A 26674-nucleotide genomic window follows, 5' to 3' on the forward strand; every position below is an offset into this window, starting at 1 on the left:
CTACTGGGGAGGCGGAGGTGGGAGAATTGTTTGAGCCCAGAAGTTCAAGGCTGTGGTCAGCTATGATAGCACTACTGCACTCCAGCCTGGGTAACAGAGTGAGACCTTATCTCTTAAAAAAAAAAAAAAAAAAAGATCATAACACTACTTCCTCCTAGCATTCTTGAGAGGTTTAGAAGCATAAATCCATGTGGGATGGGCATGGATGGTGGCTCATGCCTGCAATCCCAGCACTTCGGGAGACTGAGGCGGGAGACTCCCTTGAATCCAGGAGTTCAAGACCAGCCTGGGTAAAATAGGGACAACCTGTCTCTACAATTTTTTTTTTTTTTGAGACAGAGTTGCTCTGTCTCCCAGGCTGGAGTGCAGTGATGTGATCTCGGCTCACTGCAACCTCCGCCTCCCGGGTTCAAGCAATTCTCCTGCCTCAGCCTCCCAAGTAGCTGGGACTACAGCCCACCACGCCCAGCTAATTTTTGTATTTTTAGTAGAGATGAGGTTTCACCATATTGGCCAGGCTGGTCTTGAACTCCTGACCTCGTGATCTGCCCGCCTCAGCCTCCCAAAGTGGTGTGATTACAGGCGTGAGCCACTGCGCCCAGCCCAAATTTTTTTTTTTTTTTTTGAGATGGAATCTCGCTCTATTGCCCAAGCTGGAGTGCAGTGGCGCCATCTCGGCTCACTGCAAGCTCCGCCTCCCGGGTTCACGCCAGTCTCCTGTCTCAGCCTCCCGAGTAGCTGGGACTACAGGCGCCTGCCACCACGCCCGGCTAATTTTTTGTATTTTTTAGTAGAGACGGGATTTCACTGTGCGAGCCAGGATGGTCTCGATCTCCAGACCTCGTGATCTGCCTGCCTCGGCCTCACAAAGTGCTGGGATTACAGGCGTGAGCCACCGCGCCCAGCCGAAATTTTTTAAAATAATAATAATAAAAAAAGAAGTGTAAATCTATGTAAAGCATTTAGAACAATGACTGGTACACAGTAAGCATTCATAGGCTGACACTGTTATCGGGTGGCAGGGCTATAACAGTGAGAAGATACATCCTTGCCCTCATGAAATTCTGACTTCATCAGATTTTAAACGGATAATGATCCATGAGAGCAAATGCTCTGTTGCCCAGGCTGGAGTGCAGTGGCACGATCTTGGCTCACTGTAACCTCTGCCTCCTGGGTTCAAGCAGTTCTCCTGCCTCAGCCTTTCAACTAGCTGGGATCACAGGAGCACACCACCAGGCTTAGCTAATTTTTGTATTTTTAGTAGAGATGGGGTTTCACCATGTTGGCCAGGCTGGTCTCAAACTCCTGACCTCAAGTGATCTGCCCACCTGCACCTCCCAAAGTGCTGGGATTACAGGTATGAGCCACTGTGCCTGACCTCTTATTTTTCAACAGTGATATATAATTCAGATATCTTTTTTCTCTTATTAAGGAAGTATAAAATGCACTTTGTTTTCAAGAGAGTCATAGTAATTGTTCACATAATTTAATTCTCAGGTTTTGAACTCTTTTAAAATGTTACTATTGGCCGGTTGCAGTGGCTTATGCCTGTAATCCCAGCACTTTGGGAGGCCAAGGCGGGCGGATCACGAGGTCAGGAGATTGAGACCATCCTGGCTAACACAGTGAAATTCCGTCTCTACTAAAAATACAAAAAAAATTAGCTGGGCATGGTGGCGGGTGCCTGTAGTCCCAGCTACTAGGGAGGCTGAGGCGGGAGAATGGCGTGAACCTGGGAGGCGGAGCTTGCAGTGAGCTGAGATGGCGCCACTGCACTCCAGCCTGGGCAACAGAGCAAGACTCCGTCTCAAAATAAATAAATAAATAAATAAATAAATAAATAAATAAAATAAATGAAATAAAATAAATTAGTTACTATTATAATTAAATGGTATAAATATTGATAAAATAACAGGTTTGCAAGTAGAAAGTGTTTCAAATATAGTGATCAGAAATAAAAGATCACTTTATAAACATAATTTGTTTTATAAACAAACTAATGATCTTTTAAAAAGACCTAAAATTGGCTAGGGTGGTGGCTCACGCCTGTAATCCCAGAACTTTGAGAGGCAAAGGTGGGCAGGTCACGTGAGGTCAGGAGTTTGAGGCTGGCCTGGCCAACATGGTGAAACCCAGGCCCTACTAAAAATACAAAAATTAGCTGGGCATGGTGGCGTGTAGCTATAGTTCCAGGCACTCAGGAGGCTAAGGCAGGAGAATGCTTGAACCCGGAGGCAGAGGTTGCAGTGAGCTGACATGGTGCCAGTGTACTCCAGCCTGGGCAGCAAAGCAAGACTCTTTCTCAAAAAAAAAAAAAAAAAAAAGACATAAAATTTGTCTTCGTAGGTAATTTTGCAATATATTTTTAGTTGTATTCACCTTAACATGATCTTATATTCTTTCTAAACTAGGAAATTTAGAGGGAAAGAATATTATAAGAAATGTTTGTCTAAATGTCACAACAGAGAGAGAAGTTAAAACAACAAAGACCTAGGAAGAATCAAAGCTTAAGTTGCAAAGGAGGTTGAGGAAAGCTAAGATCTATAGGACACAGGAAGGGACTAGATTTAAAAGCCAGAATTCTTTTAGTAAGATAGGGGTAAAAAATAAAAATTTTGTTGATTTTGTTCATTATTGATTCTCAGCAACAGTCAGAATGAAGAGTGTTTAAATGCCATAAATGAACAAAGCACATGAAGTAAAATTTCTCATTCACCCCCTGCAACTCTATGAAAAGGAAATGTAACACCCAGTCATAAGAAAGCATTCATTCATTTATTTATTCTATAAGCAACATATATTCATTAAACATGAACTAAGTCTGAGATCCTGTGCTAATAAATAGAACAGAGTCTCTGCTCTGTAGGGACTCAAAGTTTAGTGGAGGTGGCAGACAAATACACAGTCAATTGCAAAAATGTGACCACTGAGTATATAAAAGATCCATGGGGCACATCAAAAGGAAGTACCTAATTGTGTCTAGGTATGTAAGGGAAGGTTTCAGAAGGAGCTATTTGGGCCAAGTATCAAAAGATGAAGATGTTGTTGCCATGCAGCTGAGCACCCTAGGGAGAGGAAATATCATGGGAGGTGTAGGTAACGGGGAGCCCTTAACATATTTTAAGTAAAGAAATTATTTCTGTCTTAGAAACATCAGTTTAGTGTTTATACAGAGAAGACGAAGGGACTAGAGACCAGGAAACTAATTAGAAGGTAGATGAAAAATGATGAGACATTACAGTGGAGAATGAAAGAAAAGATCAGATTTGGGAGATATTTTGGAAGTGGAATTAATAGGACTTGATGACAGATTACATGTAGGCAATAAAAGAGTGATAAATCTAGGATAAGCCCTCTGTTTCTGGCTTGGATGACTGGCTAAATGCAGTGTCATAAGCTCAGACCAGAAGAAATACTGAGAAGAAACAACTTTTGTGATGCGGAAGATTAGAAATTCAGTTTTGGAACTGTTGAGTTTGATATAGAAATGCCCACATAATTAGAAATACAGAGCTCAGTTATGGATGACGATTGTGTTGAGGGTAAATAAACACAGGAAAGAAGAAGTAAAATGCATATTATTCTTCATGTGCATTGGCTTATCACCAGATGCTGTTTCCCAGCTAGTAATGTGACGGTGCTTCAGCAAGTCACGCCACCATTCTGTCAAAGCCAGCTGTTTCTAGGTGATGGCACATATGGTAGGTGAATTTTGTTGTTCTCAGCCTGTAACCACACTTCCTTTGCTGTTAATAGGTCCCCTATTAGAGGCAATGTTGTATGAAATAAAATGATGACGATGGATAACGCATTCTGTTATGAGAGGTGTTGTTGCCAGAAGTAATGCAGGCAGAGAAATAAAATTAATATCCAGAATATTTGTCTATCACTGTGAGGACAAATGGATGCCTCCTCTATTATGGGAATGGTCTATTTTAATCAGCCTGTCACCAACTAGCCAGCATATCTCATTACCGGGGGCAAAGCAATGGCCTTTGCTATACAGTCAGCTGTGACTGTAGCCAGAACAACTTTGGTGAGGGGAAGACCAAGTTGTTGAGTCTATATAGGGCCTCCATCCCTGTAATCCTAGCCACTTTGGACAAGACTCCATGGTGCAACCACTGAGGTGCCGGGGGAAAAAATGACATTCACAGGATGGATCATCTTGTCCATCTGATTACCAAGAGCTGTCTGCCTCATATAAGCCCTTTGGAGGGCATTCACATGGGACAAAAATATATTTTGTATCCATTCTGAGTATACCTCTACCCTGACCTATACTCACCAATTTTCCAATTTTATTCTTTGCAAATGTTGATCAGCTGGGAAACTATAAATGTTGGTCAGCACAGTCAATGAGATCCCTACCTCAGGCTTTTTCCCCTTCAAATGAAGTGGAAAACCAAACATACCACAAGTTGTGCCCACTGGAAGGATATCTTTTGATCATTTTCTGGGCCAACCGAGGAATTGAAATCATTAACTGTCCATTTTTAGATGATGCAGCATCCTGTATAGATCCAACTTATTCCTCCAACATATTCCCCCCTGTTAACTTGTCATGGGGACTCCCTATGAAGCCAAAGGTATGGAGATGATGTGGAGGCAATGCAGCGTAAGTAGTGGTTGCAGGAGTATGAGCCACCTGCTCATGCAGCTTACTTGGGCCTTCTGGACCTTCTCAGATTCATTCCCATACAGACCACATTTATTTTACACTAAAACAGTGCTACGTACTCTCAATTTTATGGTTTAATTGATTAGATAAATCCCAGGTCAGTCCATGATCATAGCACTTGGTATCTTATTGTCAAGCAACCAGTCTCTACCAGGACCAATTGCAAATCTGGAACAGATTTTCAAATGGAATATAGCTTCTGGCAGAGGAAGGAATTCACTGCCTTCTTCCTAAACCCTAGAGGTCTGTGCTGCGATTCTCCCATTAGGTCTCTTTAGAGACTCTACAGTTTTTCACTACCATGGACATTTCTAATGCTGTTGGGACTGCTGGGCCATAAAGCCCAAGTTGTAAGGCAGCTTGACCACATTGTGGATCTGCTACACAACTCTTTCTTGCTCCATGTCCCATTGAAGCCAGCTTGTTTATTAGATCACCTAGTAAAGGGGTTGGAGCAGCATGCCCAAAATATGTCATACATTAGCTCTCAAATCGAGAGAGGGCCTCTAAGTGTTGTGCTTCTTCAGGATGGATGGTACAAGGTACAGTAACTTGTCTCTCATTTTTGAAAGGATATCTCAAATGTCTTTAAGCTTCAATTATATGCCAGATCCTTAACTTTTTGCGAAGTTTATCTGCCTCCTTTTAGTGTGCATTTGTCCTACTAAGCCACCAAGGAGCTGTTATTTTCTGCTCACCACATCCAATCAAGGTAAGGTCATCAATGTAATGGACAGGCATAATGTTCTATGGAAACAGATGCACAAGCCCCTGGGGACAAGAGCAAGAAGGGTGATGTATCTTCGGGAACAACATGTAAAAACACACTGTTCTTTCCATGAAAATACAGACTGCTTCTCCTGTTGCTTAGTGATTGGGATGGGAAAGAACACATTTGCCAGGTCAGTTGCAGCATACCAGGTGCCAGGGGCTGTGTTGATTTGCTCTGTTGAAGAAGCCACATCTGGAAGCCTCGCTGCAATTGTGCCATCAGCTGACCTCTACCACTTCAAAGTTCCATTAGTCCCAGTGAACTAAAGGAACCATTTCCATCACAGCTTTCCCCACTGTCATCTCCAGCCTTGTAAAGGACAGCCACCACAGAGTTCATCAAGAAATATGCTGCTCCTGGGCCAGACGTGGCGGCTCACGCCTGTAATCCCAGCACTTTGGGAGGCCGAGGCAGGCAGATCACAAGGTCAGGAGTTCAAGACCAGCCTGGCCAATATGTTGAAACCCTGCCTCTACTAAAAATACAAAAAAAAATTAGCCAGGCATGGTGGCACATGCCTGTTATCCCAGCTACTCGGCAGGCTGAGACAGGAGAATTGCTTGAACCTGGGAGGCAGAGGTTGCAGTGAGCCGAGATTGCGCCACTGCACTCCAGCCTGGGTGACAGAGTGAGACTCCGTCTCAAAGAAAAAAAAAAAAGAGAAAGAAATATGCTGCTCCCCTCGTTCCCCTCACCAAGCTATTACTTCATAGCTTGATGAAAAAGGTATCTCCTGGGACTTCCTGGGGTGATGGCTAGACGGTGGTTTAGTAGATTGCACATAACAGAAACAAACACACAATTCCCTGAACTTTTAGAAATCCTTTTTCTAATGGAATAGGAATTAAAAAAAAAAAAAAAAGAATGTGTAAACAGAAACTCAGCTGTACGTAAGAAACCCCAACTCCCCCTAAGAAGGAGAAAGAGCTGGAGTCCTTTAAAAATTAACTGCCTGTTTTTCTGTGGCTAGTGAGCCTTATCTCTGCTTCTTTCCCAGGCATTGTGAAGACCCTGTTTCTCTAGCTGTGCAGCTGCAAGGTCACTAGACAGATAAACTCAAGTCATAAAACATGTTTTCCTTGAAAAGTAAGAAACGATGTAATGCACGTCTCAATTAATTGAATAACTATCTTTGCTTCTTGCTTCTGTAATATGCTTCCCCCTGCACAGATCTCCCCCAACCCCATGAAATGCTTAAAAGGTAACTTAACTCTTTGTTCAGGGCTCAGTCCTTTGGATGTTAATCCGACTGGGCCAGTACACCTAAAATAACAAATATCCTCCTCAACCCCATCGGTCTCTCTGATTCCTTATCAATCCTGCTACACTACAGTATACCAGAGAAGTTCCAGCATTTTGCAAAGGTAGAACTTTGGTTGGCTCTACCTAAATCAGGCTTTGATTAGCTAACTTAACAGACCATTAACATAATTTCTGGCCAAAGCATTAAATCCACAATCCCAGGTGAGTATGGCCATATCAGTAAGTTCGGCCCAGCCAACTCTCGATCTAACAACCTTAGAATCCACCCTCACACAATGCTTCTGAGATTCCTGGCAATCTTCTGGTAACTCTTCTGGTTTATAAACTATCTCCTCTTGGAGTGGACCTTGTACCTCTGTCTGGGCTGTCCTGAAATACAAATCTCATTGTGAGCTAAAGGCAATGAGAAATAGTAGAGGGGGAATCCTGAGGAGAATCAGCTTAAGTGTGTGTGGCAACTATGCCAGTGCAGTCACTGAAAGGCTTTTATGCAGAAAAGGGCTGCTTCCCTCAAAAGGGAGAGCAAGGGTTCCCTACACCAACAAGGCACTTTGGAAGTTCAAGATTCTTAGCCTTGTGTATGTTTGCCCAAATGTCCTAATCCCAGGCCTCAGAGTTCTACTTCTTCCCCACTAGTGCCCTTATCTTAGTGCAAAAGACCTGGCAGAGTTAAGCATTTGGTAGTACTGTAGGCATTGTAACCCTGTGACCCTTGCAATGGAACCCAGGGTTGCCCTCAACCCATGCTGTGACTATGAGATAAAGGACCACTTCAGAGCTGCCAGGGAGGTCTTCTGATTTTCTGCACAGGTTTTTAATTTTTTTTTTTTTTTACTATTTTATTGAGGTATGGTTGATGTACAATAAACTACACACATTTAAATTGTACAATGTACAGTTTTGACATGTCTATATACTTGTAAATCCATCACTACAATAAAAAATAAATCTATCCATCACTCTCTGACGTTTCCTTGTACTCCTTTGGAATCCCTCTCTTTTTCCTCTTTCCTATCTCCAGACAACTACAGATCTGCTTTGTGTCACTTCAGATTTGTGTCTTCTAGAATTGTATGTGAATGGAATCATACAGTATGTATTCTTTTTTGACAGATTTATTTCACTCGGCATTATTTTGAGGTTCGTCCATGTCATTCTGTGTATCAGTAGTTCATTCTGTTGTACTGCTGCGTAGTATTCCTTTGTGTAGATATCCTACCACTTGCTTATCCATTCACCTGCTGATGCACATTTGTGCTGTTTCTGGTTTTTCGCTATTACAATGACAAATAAACCAGCTATGAACATTCACATACAATCTTTCTGTGGACATGTTTTTATTTCTCTTGGGTAAGCATGTAGGGGTGGAATGACTAGGTAGAATATTTGGTGTGTTTACTTGTTTAAAAAAAAAACTTGTCAAACCGTTTTCTGAAGTACACATTCTAATTTGCATTTGCTCCATATCCTTGCCAACAATTGGCATGACAGACTATTTCAGTCATTCTAGTGGGTGTGTAGGGGTATCTCATTATCATTTTAGTTAGCACTTCTCTAATGATTAATCATAGTCACTGGTTGAGTTATGCTAATTTGCTATGTATGTATCTTCACTGATGGAGTGTTTATTCAAATTTTTTGCCCACTTTAAAATGTGATTGTTTGAGAGGTTTTTTTTTTCTTTTTACATATTCTTGATTCAAGAACTTTGTCAGATATATACTTTGCAAATGTTTTATCCCGGTCTATGGCTTTTAATTTTGATAAAGTAAAATTTAAAATTGTTTCTTTTATAGTTCCTGACTTCTACGTCCTCTTTAAAAAATCTTGGCCAGAACAAAAGGCACTAAGATTTTCTCCTTCAATTACTTTTAGATGCTTTATGGTTTTTGCTCTTATATTTAGATCTATAATCTCTTTTCAGTTAATTTTACACATGCTGTAAGATAACACTCAAGTTTCATTTTTCTGCATTTGAAAATCCAATTTGTTGAAAAGACTATTTTTTCCCAATTAAGTTCCCTTGGCACCTCTGTTGAAAATTAATTAACAATATACATGGGGGTTTATTTATTTATTTTTTTGAGACGGAGTCTCGCTCTGTCACCCAGGCTGGATAGTGCGAGGATAGCAGTGGCTGGGGGGAAAGGCTGACTGATTCCAAGGAATGAGTCATCTTGCTCACCTGATTATTAAGATTCTTCTCTGTTGAGATTGTTCTTTGGTGAGCATTCACATAGGACACAAGCATCTTCTCACTTGGTGCCCATCTGGAGAAGTCTGCACATACCTCTTCCCCAGACCACTTGTCACCAATTTTCTAACCATGTTCTTTCCAAATCCCTGACCATCCAGTCAAACCATCCATCAATCACCATCCATCTATAGATCTATACTTCTGGCCATCTTTTCTTCCAGGCACAATATACAACCAGGTATGCTACTTGAGGTTCTGTCCCAGTAGAAGGATTTCCCTTCCCCTCTGTACTGCAAGTGAAGCTGTAATGTATATGGAACTTCCTGTGAGTCCCACCTTTTACTTGACCCCCTTAGGCCTGTTAGGACTTGAGTTTGACCAATGGAATGCAAAATAAATGTTGCTGTGACTTCCAAGATCAGGCCTTAAAAAGCCTTGTAACTTCCACTTTCTGTCTTTGATACTTTTTTGTGTGTTTGTTTCGAGACGGAGTCTCACTCTGTTGCCCAGGCTGGAGTGCAGTGGTGCGATCTCTGCTCACTGCAAGCTCCGCCTCCTGGGTTCACGCCATTCTCCTGCCTCAGCCTCCCGAGTAGCTGGGACTACAGGCGCCTGCCACCACGCCCGGCTAATTTTTTCTTTTCTTTTTTTTTTTTTTTTTTTTGGATTTTTAACTAGAGACGGGGTTTCACCATGTTAGCCAGGATGGTCTCGATCTCCTGATCTCGTGATCTGCCTGCCTCAGCCTCCCAAAGTGCTGGGATTACAGGCATGAGCCACCGCGACTGGCCACATGGGGGTTTATTTCACAATTCCATATTCTGTTCCATTGACCTATATTTCTGTCTATATGCCAATACCACAATGTCACGATTACAGTAGCTTTATAAGTCTTGAAATCAGGTAGTATAGTTCTCCAATGTTGGGATTCGGTCAGGCTGCTGGGAAAAATATTAGTTATGATGGCCACAAAACCTTTTTGGAAGGCCTGAGGGTTTTCACATGACCTCGGTAACAGACCGGGCCAAAGGCGGCCTGGTCCCATTACCTTTAGTTAAAAAGATTAAAGTAGTAAACAACGGGATGTGGCGAAGTTTTACCTAGTTAGCTTGTTTACTCATGCGGTCTTAAGACAAGGCTTTGATGTGTGCTTTTTACTCGGGAAGTCCACAATGTCAGTTAGCCTCTAATGGCGTTCACTCAAGCTTTTGTTAACTAATCTTAATGAATAAATATGAGTCTCCCTAGCTGATTGGGGCCAGCTGCAGTGACAAGCCTCTCTTGGTGTGTAGGCGGTTGGACACTCAGCAGGACTGGCAAAACAGAATATCTGTGTGTCAGTGTGCGTTTTATTCATCCGTCGTTTGGGTCAGGGTCTGCGGGCAGACCCCCTGCAGCTAATGCCCTCTTGTGAGGAGCAATACCTCATTTCAAATTTGTTTTTTTCCCAAAATACTACGTATTTCCTTAGTAAGTGTTTCATCAACTTACATTTGCCTCATCCACTCTATTTTTCTAAGTTTTCTTTTCTTTTCCAAATCTTGCCTTCTCTTCAGTTTAGAGAAATGGAATTCACTTTCCTTTTTGTCTTCCACCACCATACCATCAGTAGATAGCCAAAACTATTGAGAAACAAAAATGAACATACAAAATGTTGAAATATCGATTGTGAGGTTATCTGGCAATAGACAAGAACTTCTATGTGTTCAGTAGGAATATGCCAAGATAGAAATAGAGGAGAGGATAGATACTTTCAAGGTATTTCTAATTAAGTGATGGGTGAGTAGTACACTCAGGCTTCAGAAGCACATGCTACAGATAGATCAACAAAGTACTAGTGTACTGAGGTGCTTAATAAGTGTTGAACGGATAAATAAACAGATATATTCTAAGAGTGTCTCATCTTCTCACATGAATAGACCTGACCTACTCTTAGTGCTGATGGCTTTTGATGACTCTAATCCTTAAGGAGTACAGCCACCCTTCAGGAATGCAGAAGTCCCTGTACCATGTCCTAAGACTTTGTGGTTTCCCCGTTATGACATTTTCTCCTAACTGGTTGTCTGTTTTCCCCCTTCCAAATCATTCCCCCTGCTCTATCACACATACCCTAGATAATAAGGAAAGTTTGTTAATCCTTCCAAACACTATATATTTGCCCTTATTAAACCACTTAACATGTTTACCAAACTGTACTGAAATATCCTGTTTACTTGACTGTCTCCCTAATTGAAAGGCAAACTACTTAAGTCTATCCCCTGCATCCAGAACAATGTCTGGTATATGGTTGATATGCAACAGTTTATTATTAAACAAATGAATGAATTCATACCTTGATCATTTTCACTTTTCATACTTGGTATATTCTTTTGTGTTTGTTTTTGTTGTTGTTGTTAGTTTGTTTTTTGAGACAGAGTCTCACTCTGTCGCCCAGGCTGAAGTGCAGTGGTGCCATCTCAGCTCAAAGTGCTGGGATTACAGGCATGAGCCACAGAGCCTGGTCATACTTAGTGTTAATATATTCAACATACCAAATTCTACAACCTGTATACTGGGTATATAATCTGCTGAGTACCAGAGAGTATCTAAAGATGGTCTAGATTCAAAGCTGATAATTAAAAGTAGAAATAAATGTAGTAAGAAAAAGATAAATTGCTGTGCCTTGAAGTATTATTAGCAACCCCTGAGTAGCTAACTTAAGCAAAATTTATCAATTAAATTACTAGGATTTATTATTTTAAAAAATAATTTTAAAATTAATTTTTGAAAAGACAAATGGGTTTCTAAATACGTAAGGTTAAAAATTAACATTTCTCTTTTCTTACTGTATCAGAAACTGGCCTCCAGCCATTGTTTTCTATACGATGATACCAGCCACTATGATCCTCTTCCTGAAGATGATCATTTTTATTATGAGATGTATGCTTTGCTGGAAGTTTTGCATAATTTCTAGGGCTGTTAGCACACAGATCTTCAATAGGTCTGTGAGTAAAAATCTTATAGTATATATCAGGTGGAAATTTAACCTGTAGAAGGAAAAGTTCAAAGAGCCATTGTAATGTAACTACAAAAATGTTTTACATTTTGAAAAATTACATTGTTTCAATTTCATAAAAATGTGCTTTATAACTACTAAATAAGCATTCATCCATACTTACTCCACCTAATCTGAATCGCACATGAATGCCAGCAGCAGCATCTAGAAGCTCTGCCTATAAGAAAATATATTATTCTTATATATTATTCTTCAGGATTCTGTATGTATCAATTCACTATTTCTCACTCTATTATTTTAAATAATTGCTAAATATTGACTATTTAGGAAATCGGTCAGGTGAACCAACCTCAAATAATCAATTTTAAATTAGAAAAATTGTTTAAAAATTTTTTTTGAGATGTGATTTCACTCTGTTGCCCAGGCTGGAGTGCGGTGGCACGATCTCAGCTCACTGCAGCCTTAACCTCCTGGGCTCAAGCAATGCTCCCATCTCAGCCTCCCAGATAGCTGAGACTACAGGTGTGCACCACCATGCCTGGCTAATTTTGTATTTTTTTTTTTGTAGAGACAAGAGTCTTCCTATGTTGCCAAGCTGGTCTCGAATTCTTGGCCTCAAGTGATACTCCTGTCTTGGCCTCCCAAAGTGCTAAGATTACAGGCATGAGCCACTGTGCTCAGCCATTAAAAAAAATATTTTTTTTGTAATTAGAAAATATCTTATGAGGCCGGGCATGGTGGCTCACGCCTGTAATCCCAGAACTTTGGGAGGCCGAGGTGGGCAGATCATGAGGTCAGGAGATCGAGACCACGGTGAAACCCCGTCTCTACTAAAAATACAAAAAATTAGCTAGGCATGGTGGCAGGCACCTGTAGTCTCAGCTACTCAGGAGGCTGAGGCAGAAGAATGGCACGAACCCAGGAGGCAGAGTTTGTAGTGAGCCAAGATCGCCCCACTGCACTCCAGCCTGGGCGACAGAGCAAGACTCTGTCTCAAAAAAAAAAAAAAAAAAAGAAAAGAAAAGAAAATATTTTATGAGCTAAGGACTTAATTTCTTTTTATTATTATTATTATTATTATTATACTTTAAGTTTTAGGGTACATGTGCACAATGTGCAGGTTAGTTGCATATGTATACATGTGCCATGCTGGTGCGCTGCACCCACTAAAAGGACTTAATTTCTTATGGACATCTATGGTAAATGAAAAAATGATACCAAACTGTTTCCTCTTTATGCAATATATAAACATAAAAGCCAAGTAATTTTTTAGTCATAAAACCTAACTTTTAAATAACTCCTCAAATATTACATATAAAATATTATCTTGCAGGTAAATTCAAAGAAAAAATTATGACTGATCAACCTAAATTCAACAGTAGATGACCTTTCCTAATTAGCTATTGTTAAATTTAAAAATCCATGTTTAAAATTCTGGGCCGGGCGTGGTGGCTCACACCTGTAATCCCAACACTTTGGGAAGCCGAGGAGGGTGGATTGTTTGAGGTCAGGAGTTCCGAAGCCAGCCTGGCCAACATGGTGAAACGCTGTCTCTACTAAAAATACAAAAATTAGCTGGGTGTGGTGTCGGATGCCTGTAATTCCAGCTACTCTGGAGGCTGAGGCAGGAGAATCGCTTGAACCGGGGAGGTGGAGGCTGCAGTGAGCAGAGATTGCACCACTGCACTCCAGTCTGGGCAACAGAGACTCTGTCTCAATAAATAAATAAAATAAAATAAAATAAAATAAAATAAAATAAAATAAAATAATGTAAGAATTGTATATAATAGGTTTTCTAGATTTTAGTTTGGTATGCAGCACCAAATGGAAAGTAGAGAAAAAAATTCTTGGTCCTTTATCGGAAGACAGTTCAATCTTGTCTCCTGATCATATTAGGTTAGATCAGAAAATAGATGTTATTCAACCTATAGAGTCTTAAAGACAACATTAATTTTGCAGAATAATCTTCTCTTGACTAAAACTTTTATGAATTCAAATATGAAGTGTGAGATCCTGTTATAAAACATATTTTCTATATTTGAGCCATAATAATATATACACATTTTTTTCACTAAGGTGGACAGATCTTAAGTGTACAGCTCCATGAATTTTTACATATGTATTGTACTCTCTTGTACTTGGCTTATTTTGCTCAACATGAATCTGTGATAAATCTCTAAGATTCGTGTATGTAGTTGTAGATAGCAGCAGTTAGTTCTTTTTCACTGCTACCTACCATTCCATCATATAATAGAATATATGACAATTTATATTATTGTGGGACATTTGATATGTCTCTAGTTTTGGGTTAAAATGAATAAAACTACTCATTCTGTGAACATTCATTTTCATGTCTTCTGTGGGTTATAACAATCATTTCTCTTTGTTACATACCCAGGAATGAAATATGAGAGGTCATGAGGTATATATGGTATGTAAGTATACAGATGGCCCCAACTTAAAGTGGTTCAACTTACAATTTTGACTACAATGGGGTGAAAGTGATATGCATTCAGTAGAAATCATACTTCATATTTTGAATTTTGATCTTTTCCCAGGCTAGCAATATGTGGTATGATGCTCTTGTCATGATGCTGGGCAGTGGCAGCAAGCCACAGCTTCCAGTCAGCCACATGATCATGAGGGTAAACAACTGATACTCTACAGCAGGGGTCCCCAACCCCCATGAACTGGTACCAGTCCATGGCCTGTTAAGACTGGGCCACACAGCAGGAGGAGAGCGGCAGGAGCATTACTGCCTGAGCTCCCCATCCTGTCAGATCAGCAGCAGCATTAGATTCTCATAGGTGCACAAACCCTCTTGTGAACTGCACACGCACAGGATCTAGGTTGCATACGCCTTATGAGAATCTAATGCCTTGATGATCTGCGGTGGAACAGTTTCATCCCAAAACCATCCTCCACATCCCAAGTCTGTGGTAAAATTATCTTCCACTAAACCGGTCCCTGGCACCAAAAAGTTAGGACTGCTGCTCTACAGTATAGACTAAGTTAAATTGGTAAGTTATGTTTGGCAGGTTAGGTATATTAAGTGCAGTTTTTACTTATGATATTTTCACCTTACAATGAGTTTATCTTAACATAACCCTGCCATAAGCCAAGGAGCATCTGTAATTTGCTGTACTAGTGACTACCAAAGAGTTTTCCAAATTTTTGTAACAATCCCCCCACCAGCAATATATGAGTTCTGGTTGCTCCATCTCCTTATCAACATTTGGTACTGTCAATCCTTCTAATTTTAGCCATTCTGGTGGGGTTATAATGGTAGCTCATTGTTGTTTTTAATTGTATTTTCTTATGACTAACCATGCTGAGCACCTTGCATATGCTTATTGGCCATATGGATCTATCAGTCATGCTAGTAGTTTATCAATTTTATTAACATATTCAATGAACCAACTGGCTTTTATTTGCATAGTGGCACCATCATGGTTCAATGCAGCCTCAACCTCCCTGACTCAACTGATCCTTCTACCTAACCATTCCAAGTAGCTGGGACTAAAGGTACGCACCATCGTGACAGGCTAATTTTTTAAATTTTTTGTAGGTAAGGGATTTCTCCATGTTGCCCAGGCTGGTCTCAAACTCCCGGGCTCAAGTGATCTGTGCACCTTGGCTTCCCAAAGTGCTGGGATTACAGATGCGAACCACCCTGCCAGCCACTTCTACTTTCTATTCATTGATTTCTGATTTTATCTTCACTATTTCCTTCCTTTTACTTTTTTTTTTTTTTTTTTTTTGAGACAAGAGTCTTGCTCTGTCGCTCAGTCTGGGGTGCAGTGGCCTGATCTTGGCTCACTGAAACCTCTGCCTCCTGAGTTCAAGCGATTCTCCTGCCTCAGCCTCCTGAGTAGGTGGGATTACAGGCACACGCAACCACGACTGGCTAATTTTTTCATATTTTTAGTAGAGATGGGGTTTCACCATGTTGGTCAGGCTGGTCTCGAACTCCTGACCTCATGATCCCCCTGCCTTGGCCTCCCAAACTGCTGGGATTACAGGCATGAGCCACCATGCCCGGCCCCCTTCCTTTTACTTTCTTTGGCATTAATTTGGTTATCTTTTTCTAGCTTGAAGTGTAAACTTTGTAAATTGATTTTTAATTTTTCTTCTTTTCTAATATTTGCATTTAGAGGTATAAATTTCTGTCTGAGCTCTACTTTAAATACATTCCACATGTTTTGATGTCATATTTTCATTATGACTTAGTATAAAATATATTCTAATTTTCTCTTTTAATCCATAGATTATTTAATTTCATGTGCTTAATTTGCAAAAATTTGGTGGTTTTCTACTTCTGTATTCTCATTAATTTTTAGTTTAATTCCACTGGGACTAGAAAACATTCTCTGTGATTTCAAAACTTGGAAATTTGTTGAGACTTTCATTAAATCCAAGCATGTGATCTATTGCGGGAAACATTTTCTGTGCACTTAAAAATAACATTACTTTTGCAGAACTGTAGACATTTTGCAGTGTTGCAAAAGTAGTGACAGTGTTCTCTCTATATATCAATTAGGTAAAGAATTTAAAATCTACAATATCTGTACTAAATTTTTTTGTGTGCTTGCTTCTATCAGTTACCAAGAGAGTTGTGTTAAAATCTTCGACTATGCTTGATGATTACTATATTTCTTCTGGTAATTATGTAAGTTTTTGTCTTATATGTACAGAATTTTTATATTTTTCTATTGAACTGACTCTATCATTATGAAACTGCTCTCTTTATATCTCACAAAACTTTATCCCTTAAAGCTTAATTTGTCCAATACTAACATAATGACACTGATTTTCTTTTTCTTTTTTCTTTTTTTTTTTTTGAGATGGAGTCTCGCTCTGTCATCCAGGCTGGAGTGCAGTGGTGTGATCTCAGCTCACGCAACCTCCACCTTCCAGGTTCAAGTGGTTCTCCTGCCTCAGCTTCCCAAGTAACTGGGATTAACTTTTGCCTGACTAAATTTTGTATTTTTAGTAGAGACGGGGTTTCACCACGTTGGCCAAGCTGGTCTCGAATGCCTGACCTCAAGTTATCCACCCACCTCGGCCTCCCAAAGTGTTGGGATTACAGGTGTGAGCACCATGCCTGGTCTGACTTTCTTTTAATTAAAGTTTGCATGATGTATATTTTTCCATTGTCTTATTGTTTTATATTCTTATTGTTTAAAGTATGCCTCAAAAATAATAAATAGATGGGGTTTTTGTCAGTCTGACAACCTTTGCTTTCATTTGGGTTCTTTAGTCTATTTACATGTAAAACATACACATGAAATCATACAAAATGCTCAATTAAAACCAGAGAAGGCAGTAAAGTAAAGGAATACAGAGAAAAAAAAACAATGGCAACAAACAGGAAACAATTACAAATACAATAAATATCGATTGAACTATATCAATAACTTTAAATGTCAATGATCTACATATACCAATTACAAAGGGCAGATCAGAGACTGTCAGAGCGGGTAAAAAATCAAGACCCAACTATATGTTATCCACAAGCAACCCACTTTAAATATAAAGACACAGATTAATAACAAAGAAAAGAACAAAGACGAACCTGGGCAATATAGTTAGACTCTGACTCCACGCAAAAAATTTTAAAATTAGCTGGGTGTGGTGGCATGCACCAGTAGTCCCAGCTACTTCAGAGGCTGGGGCGGGAGGATCACTCGAGCCTGGCAGGTCAAGGGCGGCAGTGACCCATTATGACACCACTGCACTCCAATCTGGACAACAGAGTGAGGCTTTATTGAAGAGTAAGAAAGAAGAAAGAAGAAAGAAGAAAGAAGAAGAAGAAGAAAGATATATGATACTAACACTAATAGAATGAAAGCTGAGCTGCTATATTAATTTCAGACAAGGCCAAATTAAGATCAAGGAAAACTGTCAGGACTAAATGGAGCATTACATGATGATAATGTATGTACTTAACAACAAAGCAACAAAATACATGAAGCAAAAACTGATAAAACTGCAAGAAAAAATATAGTAATTTACTATCATAATTGGAGATTTCAGTACCCCTCTATCAGTAATTGACAGATTCAGCAAGTCAGAAAACCAGTAAGGCCATAATTGAACTGAAAAGCAGCATTAATTAACTGGATCCAATTGACATTTATAAAACACTTCTTCGAACAACAGAATATATATTCTTCTCCAGCACAGACAAAATATTTGGCAAGACAGACCACGTTCTGGGCCATAAAACACACCTTAATACACTTTTTTATTTGTACAAATTTGTGCAGTATATGTGCAATTTTGTTACATGCATAGAATGCAGAGTGGTCAAGTCAGGGCTTTTAGAGTATCCATCACCCAATTAATGTACATTGTATCCATTAACTAATTTCCCATCGTCCACTTCCCTCCAACCAGCTCATCCTTCCAACTCTCCACTGTCTATCACTCCACTCTCTACGTTCATGTGTATACATTTTTAGCATCCACTTCTATGTGAGAACATTTGATATATATATATAAGATCATGTCACCAGTAAAAAAAAGATAATCTGACTTCTTATTTTCCCATTTGAATGCCTTTTATTTCTTTCTCTTGCCTGATTGTGCTGGCTAGGACTTCAGTACTGTCCTGAACTTGAGTGGTAATAATGAGCATCCTTGTCTTTTTCCAATTCTTAGAGGAAGCGCTTTCAACTTTTCCCCATTCCATACAATATTAGCTGTGGATTTGTCATATATGGGCCTATCTTAACAAATTTAAAAGGAATAGAAATCATACAAAGTATACTCTCACACCTCAATAGTATTAAACTAGAAATCAGTAACAGAGAGATAACTGGAAAACCCCAAAACTTGAAAATTAAATAACACACTTCGAAATAACAAGTAGGTCAAATAAAGAGTCTCAAGAGAAGTTAAAAATACTTTGAAATAAATGAAAACGAAAATACAACTTACTAAAATTTGAGGGATTCAGCAAAAACAGAGCTTACAGGAAAATTTATAGTACTGAATGTGTGTATTAGAAAACAAAAAATATCTGAAAGAAATAATCTAATGTTCTGCCTTGAGGAACTAGAAAAACAAAGCAAATTAAATTCAAAGCAAGCAGACGAAAATAAATAATAAAGATTAGAGCAGAAATCAATGAAATTGATAACAAGAAATCTACAGAGAAAATAAAAGAAACAAAAAGCTGGTTTGAAAAGATCAATAAAATTGATAAGCTTCTGGCTAGGGTAACTAAGAAAAAAAGACAGATATTACACATTACTAATATCAGAAATGGTCCTTGTCATTTCTGTCTAATTGAATACTTTATTGTCATGATGATGGTTACTCTTCATGGACATCTTAATCTTCCACACACATCCCCTTTTTTTGGAATAAAATTTGTAAAGAATGAAAATGGCGAAGGAAAAAAAAAGAAACAAAATAGAGGTCATCATTACTGATTGCATGGACACTAAAAAGGATAATAAACAAATTTTATGAGCACAAATAACTCTATGCCCTCAAATTTTATAACCTAGATGAAAGAGACCAATTCCCTAAAGACATAATCTACCAAAAATCATAGAAGTAGTAGATAATTTTAATAGGCCTATCTCTATTAAAGAAATAGAATCAATAATTAAAACTTTTCAAAACAGAAAAAAAGCACAAGGCCCAGATGGATTCACTGGTAAATTCTACCAGACATTTAAAAAAGAAATTTATTTTACTATTTACAGTCTCTTCCAGAAAATAAAATCAAAGGGAATACTTCCTAACACATTTGATGAGGCCAGCATAACCCTAATACAAAAACCACACAGAGACATTACATGAAAGGAAAATTATAGACCAATATCTCTCATGAGCATAGACTTAAAAATCCTCAAAAATTTAGCAAGTCAAATCCAACAATGTATAAAAATAATTATACACCATGATCGAGTGGGATTTATTATGCAAGGCCACTATTATATTGTATCAACAGGCTAAAGAAGAAAAGTCATATGATCATATTAGCAGATGTAGAAAAAGCATTTGACAAAATCCAACACCCATTCATGATAACAACTTTAGCAAACTAGGACTAGAGGGGAACTTCCTCTAATTAATAATATCTACAAGAAACATACACCTAATATCATACTTAATGGTGAGAAACTAAATGTTTTCCTACAAAGATGTCCCCTCACCTTTTCTATTCAACATCACACTGGAAGTCCTAGCTAATGCAATAAGACAAGAAAAGGAAATGAAAAGTATACAGATTGAGAAGGGGGAAAAAGAACTGTCTTTGTTCACAGATGACATGATCGTCTATGTTAAAAAATCCCAATGAATCACAAGGTTAATATACTGATCAACTGCTTTATTATATACCAGCAATAAGCAACCAGAATTTGAAATTTTAAAACACAATGTCATTTATATCAGCACGCAAAAAAGTAAAATACTTAGGTATAAATCTAACAAAATATATAAAAATCGATATGAGGGAAACTACAAGACCGTGATGAAGGAAATCAAAGAAGATTTAAATGAATGGAGAGATATTCCATACACCTGAATAGGAAGACTCAATATTGTCAAGATGTCTGTTCTTCCCATCTTTCTTGATCTATAGATTCAATGCAATCTCAATCAAAATCCCAGGAACTTATTTTGTGTATAAGGACAAACTGACTATAAATTTTAAGTGGAAAGGCAAAAGACCCAGAATAGCCACTATAATATTTAAGGTGAACAACAAAGTTGGAGAATTGACACCACCCAACTTCAAGACTTACCATGAAACTACAATAATCAAGACACTGTGGTACTGGTGAAAGAATACACAAATAAATCAATGGAACAGAAGACAGAGCCCAGAAATAGACCCACACAAACACAGTTAACTATTCTCTGACAAAGGAGCAAAGGCAATTTAGTGACAAAAGAATAGTCTTCAACAAATGGTGCTGGAACACCATTTGGACATTGCGGGAATCCACGTTCAAGAAAAAAAAATCTAGACAAAGATCTTACACCTTTCACACAACAGTAACTAAAAATGGATCATAACTTAAATGTAAAATGCAAAACTATATAACTCTTAGAAGATAACACAGGAGGAAATCTAGGTGAGCTTGGGTTTGGTGATGACTTTTTAGATATAACACCAAAAGCATAATAGATACGACGGACTTCATTAAAAAGTTGTACTCAATGAAAGACATTAAGATAATGAAAAGACAGGTCATAAACTGGGAAGAAAATACTTGCAAAACACATATCTGATAAAGGGCTGGTATTTAAAATATACAAAGAACTCTTTAACCTTCACTATAAGAAAACAAACAACCTGAATTAAAAATGGGCAAAGGACCTGTAAAGCTATCTTCACTAAAGAAGATATACAGACGATACATAAGCATATGAAAAGATGGTCAACGTTGTATGTCATTAAGGAATTACAAATTAAAACAACAATGAGGGCCCGGGCATGGTGGCTCAAGCCTGCAATCACAACACTTTGGGAGGCTGAGGCAGGTGGATCACTTGAGGTCAGGAGTTCGAGACCAGCCATGGCTAACATGGTGAAACGCCGTCTCTACTAAAAATACAAAAATTAGACGGGCATGATGGGGTGTGAATTCCAGCTACTCGGGACACTGAGGCAGGCGAATCACTTGAACCTGGGAGGCAGAGGTTGCAATGAGCTGAGATTGTGACACTGCACTCCAGCCTGGGCGACAGAGACTCCGTGTCAAAACAACAACAACAACAAAACAAAAACAATGAGATACCTCTATACACCTATTAGAATGACCAAATTCAAATACTGACAACACTAGATGCTAGCAAGGATGTGGAGTGGTAATTCTTTGCTCATGGGAATGCAAAATGGCACAGCCACTTTGGAAAAAGTTTGGCAGTTTCTTATTGAACTAAATGTACTCTTACCATAAGATCCATCAATAGAGAATTTAAAAGAACAACAGCAAGAGTATAAGTCAAAGGGGATAATGAGAAATAAGTGCATTGTCTGGAAGAAGATAAAAATGCAAATCTATATATGATTTCATAAGTCAAATATGCATGTTGCAATCTCTTGAATAAGTTTAAAAGAATGATAATATATAGAGAAAAATATAAAAAACTCATTCCCATAGAAGGCCATAACATGTTGAAAAAGAACGTAGAACGTCTGAGACATACAGAGAGTAAATAGTAACAGGGTAGATTTAAATCCCCAAACATCAGTAATTACATTACATGTGAATGAAGTAAATGTTCTGACAAAAGACAAAGAGTATCCTACTGGATAAAAAATGTTAGCTAACAACCTGCTGCCAGGTCAGGTGCGGCAGCTCACACCTGTAATCCCAGCACTTTGGGAGGCCGAGGCAGGAGGATTGCCTGAGTTCAGGAGTTTGAAACCAGCCTGGGCAACATGGCAAAATACCATCTCTACTAAAAATACAAAAAATTAGCCGGGCGTGGTGGCACATGCCTGTAATTCCAACTACTGGGGAGGCTGGGGCACAAGAATGCTTGACCCCGGGAGGTGGAGGTTGCAGTGAGCTGAGATAGATAGTGCCACTTCACTCCAGCCTGGGCAACAGAACGAGACTCTGTCTCAAAAACAAAACAAAACAAAACAAAAAAACCCTGCTGCCTACAAAAAGACACAGCAAAAATGTAAAGATTCAGAATGTTGGAAGTAAAATAACAGGAAAGATGTACCATGCAAATAAGAGACAGTTGGTGTGCGCATGTTCTCACTCATAATGGGAGTTGAACAATGAGAAGGAACACATGGACACAGGGAGGGGAACATCACACTCCGGGGCCTGTCAGCAGGTGGGGGGCTAGGGGAGGGACAGCATTAGGAGAAATACCTAATGTAGATGATGGGTTGATGAGTGCAGCAAACCACCATGGCAAGTGTATACCTATGTAACAAACCTGCACATTCTGCACAAGTATCTCAAAACTTAAAGTATGATAATAAAAAAAGGAAACACAATATTACTGACAGTAAAACTTTCTGATTTGTTAAAAAAAAAAAAAGAGACAGTTGGTGTGGTTGTATTAATACCAGAAATTTGAGATCTTAAGGGACACATTTTATAATGATAAAAGGTTCAATTCAAGAAAGATACAATAACCTTAAGTATTCACTTAATAACATGGTCTCAAATATATACAAACCACCAGAAAAATAGACAAATCTTCAGTCATAGTGGAAGCTTTTAATACATATCTCTCAGTAACTGATAGTATAACTAGACAAAAATATTCAGTAAGGCTATAGAAGATTTGATCAACATAACTGAAAAATTTGACCTAATTGACATCTATGCAATACTATGCTCAATAACTAAAAAATATATATTCTTTTCAAGTACAGATAAAAATTTATAAAAAACAGACAACAGAGGATTGAAAGTACAGCACAATCAAGATAAGGGCTGAGAACAAAAAGATAACTGGCTAATTTCCAAATGTCCAGGAATTTAAAAGTACAATTCTAAATAATTGAAATAAAGTAGAAATTTTAAAATATTTTGAACTGAATTTGATATGAAAATATGACATATCAAAACTTGCAAGCTGCAGCTAAGACCATTCTTAGATAAAAATTTATGTCCTTAAATACATATACCAGAAAAGGCTAAAATTCAATAAATTCAGCATCCATTTCAAAAAGTTAGAAAAATAACAGCAAACAGGATTCAAAGAAAATATAAAGAAGGAAATAATAAACAGCAGAAAATGATGAGGTAGGACACAAATGAACAACACAAAGAAACAACAAAGCTAAAAATTGTTTTTGGAAAAGACCAATAAAAGTAATAAACTCCAAAGAGACTGCTCAAGAAAAAAAAGAGGAGACGCAAATAACCAATACCAGGAATAAAATAAAGATAACTATTATAGATTCTAAGGCATTAGAAAGATCATAAAAAGTATTATGAATAATTTTAAGCTAATAAATTTGAAAATTTAGATGAAAACTTCCTAGAAAAATACAACTTATCAAAGCTAGCACAAGAAGAAATACAAAATAGAAATAGAACTATAATTCTAAATTGAATGTAATTTAAAATCTTTTCATGGAAAAAACTTCTGGCACAGATGGTTTCATTAGTAAATCCTTACAAAGTACATTTAAGGATGAAATAACACTCAATGTGAAAAAGAAATTCAGAAAATAAACAGAGTAGAAACATTTCCCAATTTGTTTTAGGAGGCCAGCTAAATGTGATACCAAAATCTGACAGAGACAGTAAATTAGACGTTCTGCAGGAACACAGGTGCAAATATTTATACCAAATATTAGCAAACTAAATTCAGTGATATTTTAAAGGGATAAGATAATCATAACCAAAATGTACCTATTCTAGGAATGCTAAGACGATTTAACATTCAAACAAAAAATAAGAACAAAAGAAAAATAGTATCTCAATTAAAGCAAAAAAGGTCTCATAAAATTTAGCATCTGTTCTTGGATTTCTAAAAAACTCTTGTCTGGGCACAGTGGCTCATGTCTGTAATCCTGGCACTTTCAAAGGCCAAGGCAGGAGGATTGCTTGAGGACAAGAGTTTGAGACCAGTCTGGGCAACATAGGAAGACTCTGTCTCTACAAAAAAAGTTTTAAAAAATTAGCTGGGCATGGTGGCCCACACCTGTGGTCCCAGCTACTTGGGAGGCTGAGGTGGAAGGATCACTTGAGCCCAGGAGGTTGAGGCTGTAGTGAGCTATGATGGCACCAATGCACTCCAGCCTGGGTAACAGAGTGAGACCTGGCTGCTAAAAATAAAATAAAAAAACTCTTTTAGTTCAACAGGAATAGAAGGAAACTTCCTTAATCAGATAAAAGGACTCTATAACAAACAAACAAACAAACAAAAATAGCATACCTCATACTTAATGATGAAATATTGATCCTTTCCCTCTGAAATCCAGAATAAGACAGTGGTTATCACTTCTATTCACCATTACTGAAGGCTCTAGCCAGTGTATAATGGCAAGAAAAAGAAATAAAATGTATCATGTTTGAAAAGGCAAAAACAAAACTCATTGAGGATGACATGATTGTTTATATTGAAAATCCAAAATAATCAATGTACACATTATTAGAATTAATAAATGAGGATTGCAAAGTTGTTGGGAACAAAGCTAATGTGCAAAAATTGATTGTCTTTCTACATAATAGCATCAAAAATAAGAAAATAAAAATTTTGTAATTACCATTTATAGGAGCATTAAAAAGCAAGTTATAAATCTAGCAAAAGATATGCAAGACCTCTCTATAGAAAACTATAAAGCATTTGTTGAGAGAAAATTTAGAAGAACTAAATAACATTTCAAATTAGGTTTTCCAAAAGAAGATGCTTATATGAAGTTTGAGGGCCACAGGTTTATTAGGGCTCAATACCTATGGAAGAAAGGGGAGGGAAGAAGAACTGGGCAGAAGAAGAGTTGGAACTGCAATGTAAGCCACACAAAGCCTGGGCCAATTCTGCTGGGACCTCTAAAGTGAATACTGCCAAAAGAGTTGATGCACATCACAATGGCTTCTAGATCCATCTCCTCACCCACCACATTCTGCTCAGTCACTGGACATGGGTTGACCTAGCATCACTGGAAAGGGTTGACCTAGCATCAGGCAGTTCTTTGCAATTAGGGTAGAAACTGAAGATCCTCACAGCTGGAGGCTGTCTGTGGACTGCAGTCCCTGAGATTGGGTAGTAAATCCTTCTTAAAGAGGGATCTAAACAGCATATCCCTTATTTCCCACAAATGTTCATGATTTAGAGCTCTCAGTATTGTCATGATACCAGTTTTCCTCAAATTGAGCCAAATATTCAATACAATCTCGATCAACATTCCAATAGACTTTTAATTTAATTTTTTATTTTTATTTTGTAGAGATGGGGTCTCACTATGTTTCCCTGGCTGGTGTCAAGCTCCTGAGCTCAAGTGATCCTCCTGCCTCAGCCTCCCAAAGTGCTGGGATTACAGGTGTGAGCTACCGCACCCGGCCAAAATTCCAATAGACTTTAAAAATATGTTTTATTTTGGTAAAAATCCACACAACATAAATTAACCATTAGTGACATTTAGTATTTTCATATTGTACAGCCACTACTTCCACAATATTTTCATCACTCCAAAAGGAAACCCCATATCTATCAAGCAGTCACTTCCTTCACCCTAGCCCCCAACACCTGGCAAGCACTAGTCGTCTTTCTCTTTTTTGATAATCTCTATTTGTTCAGACATGTCCATGTATCTTTCTCCTCAGCTTCATTCTACCTAGATTTTTAGGTTTGCCTGTTCCTGCCTTGTCTGCCGTCTATTGCCTGAGGTGGCTGCAGGTTGTATATGATTTTAAATCCTATAAGCTGGCCCATCCCTGTGATGGCATGGAGAGGTGTGAAATAAAGGGAAACTCTGTGCAGGTTCCTCGGGGAACTGCCAGACAGATCAAAATACACAACCAGGCCAGGTGCGATAGCTCACGCCTATAATCCCAGAACTTTGGGAGGCCGAGGCGAGCAGATCACTTGAGGTCAGGAGTTCGAGACCAGCCTGACCAACATGGTGAAACCCTGTCTCTACTAAAAATACAAAAAAAATTAGCTGGGCTTGGTGGTGGCACCTGTAATCCCAACTACTTGGGAGGCTGAAGCAGGAGAATCACTTGAATCTGGGAGGCGAAGGTTGCAGTGAGCCGAGATCGTGCCACTGCACTCCAGTCTGGGTGACAGAGCAAGACTCCATCTCAAAAACAAAAA

The 26674-nt window shown here is 38.5% G+C and overlaps 1 protein-coding gene across 13 annotated transcripts in view; it reads right to left on the minus strand.

Annotated features, from left to right (window-relative positions):
• The window catches only part of C9H11orf65 (chromosome 9 C11orf65 homolog), a 156931-nt gene that overhangs the window by 87113 nt on the left and 43144 nt on the right, over nucleotides 1-26674 (minus strand). For 8 of the 13 annotated variants that reach the window (XM_055094805.2, XM_063608259.1, XM_063608257.1 and 5 more), the window contains 3 exons: nucleotides 12072-12125; nucleotides 11739-11939; nucleotides 10405-10535 (listed from right to left, as the gene is read on the minus strand). In XM_055094805.2, the coding sequence (XP_054950780.1) occupies nucleotides 10405-10535; nucleotides 11739-11939; nucleotides 12072-12125 (386 nt within the window). Of the gene's footprint in view, nucleotides 1-10404; nucleotides 10536-11738; nucleotides 11940-12071; nucleotides 12126-17483; nucleotides 17945-26674 lie in introns of those variants that run through there. The other 5 variants (XM_057299237.1, XM_055094800.2, XM_055094807.2 and 2 more) reach the window with 3 other exon arrangements.

This window comes from Pan paniscus, chromosome 9 (genome assembly GCF_029289425.2).
Source record: "Pan paniscus chromosome 9, NHGRI_mPanPan1-v2.0_pri, whole genome shotgun sequence".
In the NCBI taxonomy this organism is placed as follows: domain Eukaryota; kingdom Metazoa; phylum Chordata; class Mammalia; order Primates; family Hominidae; genus Pan; species Pan paniscus.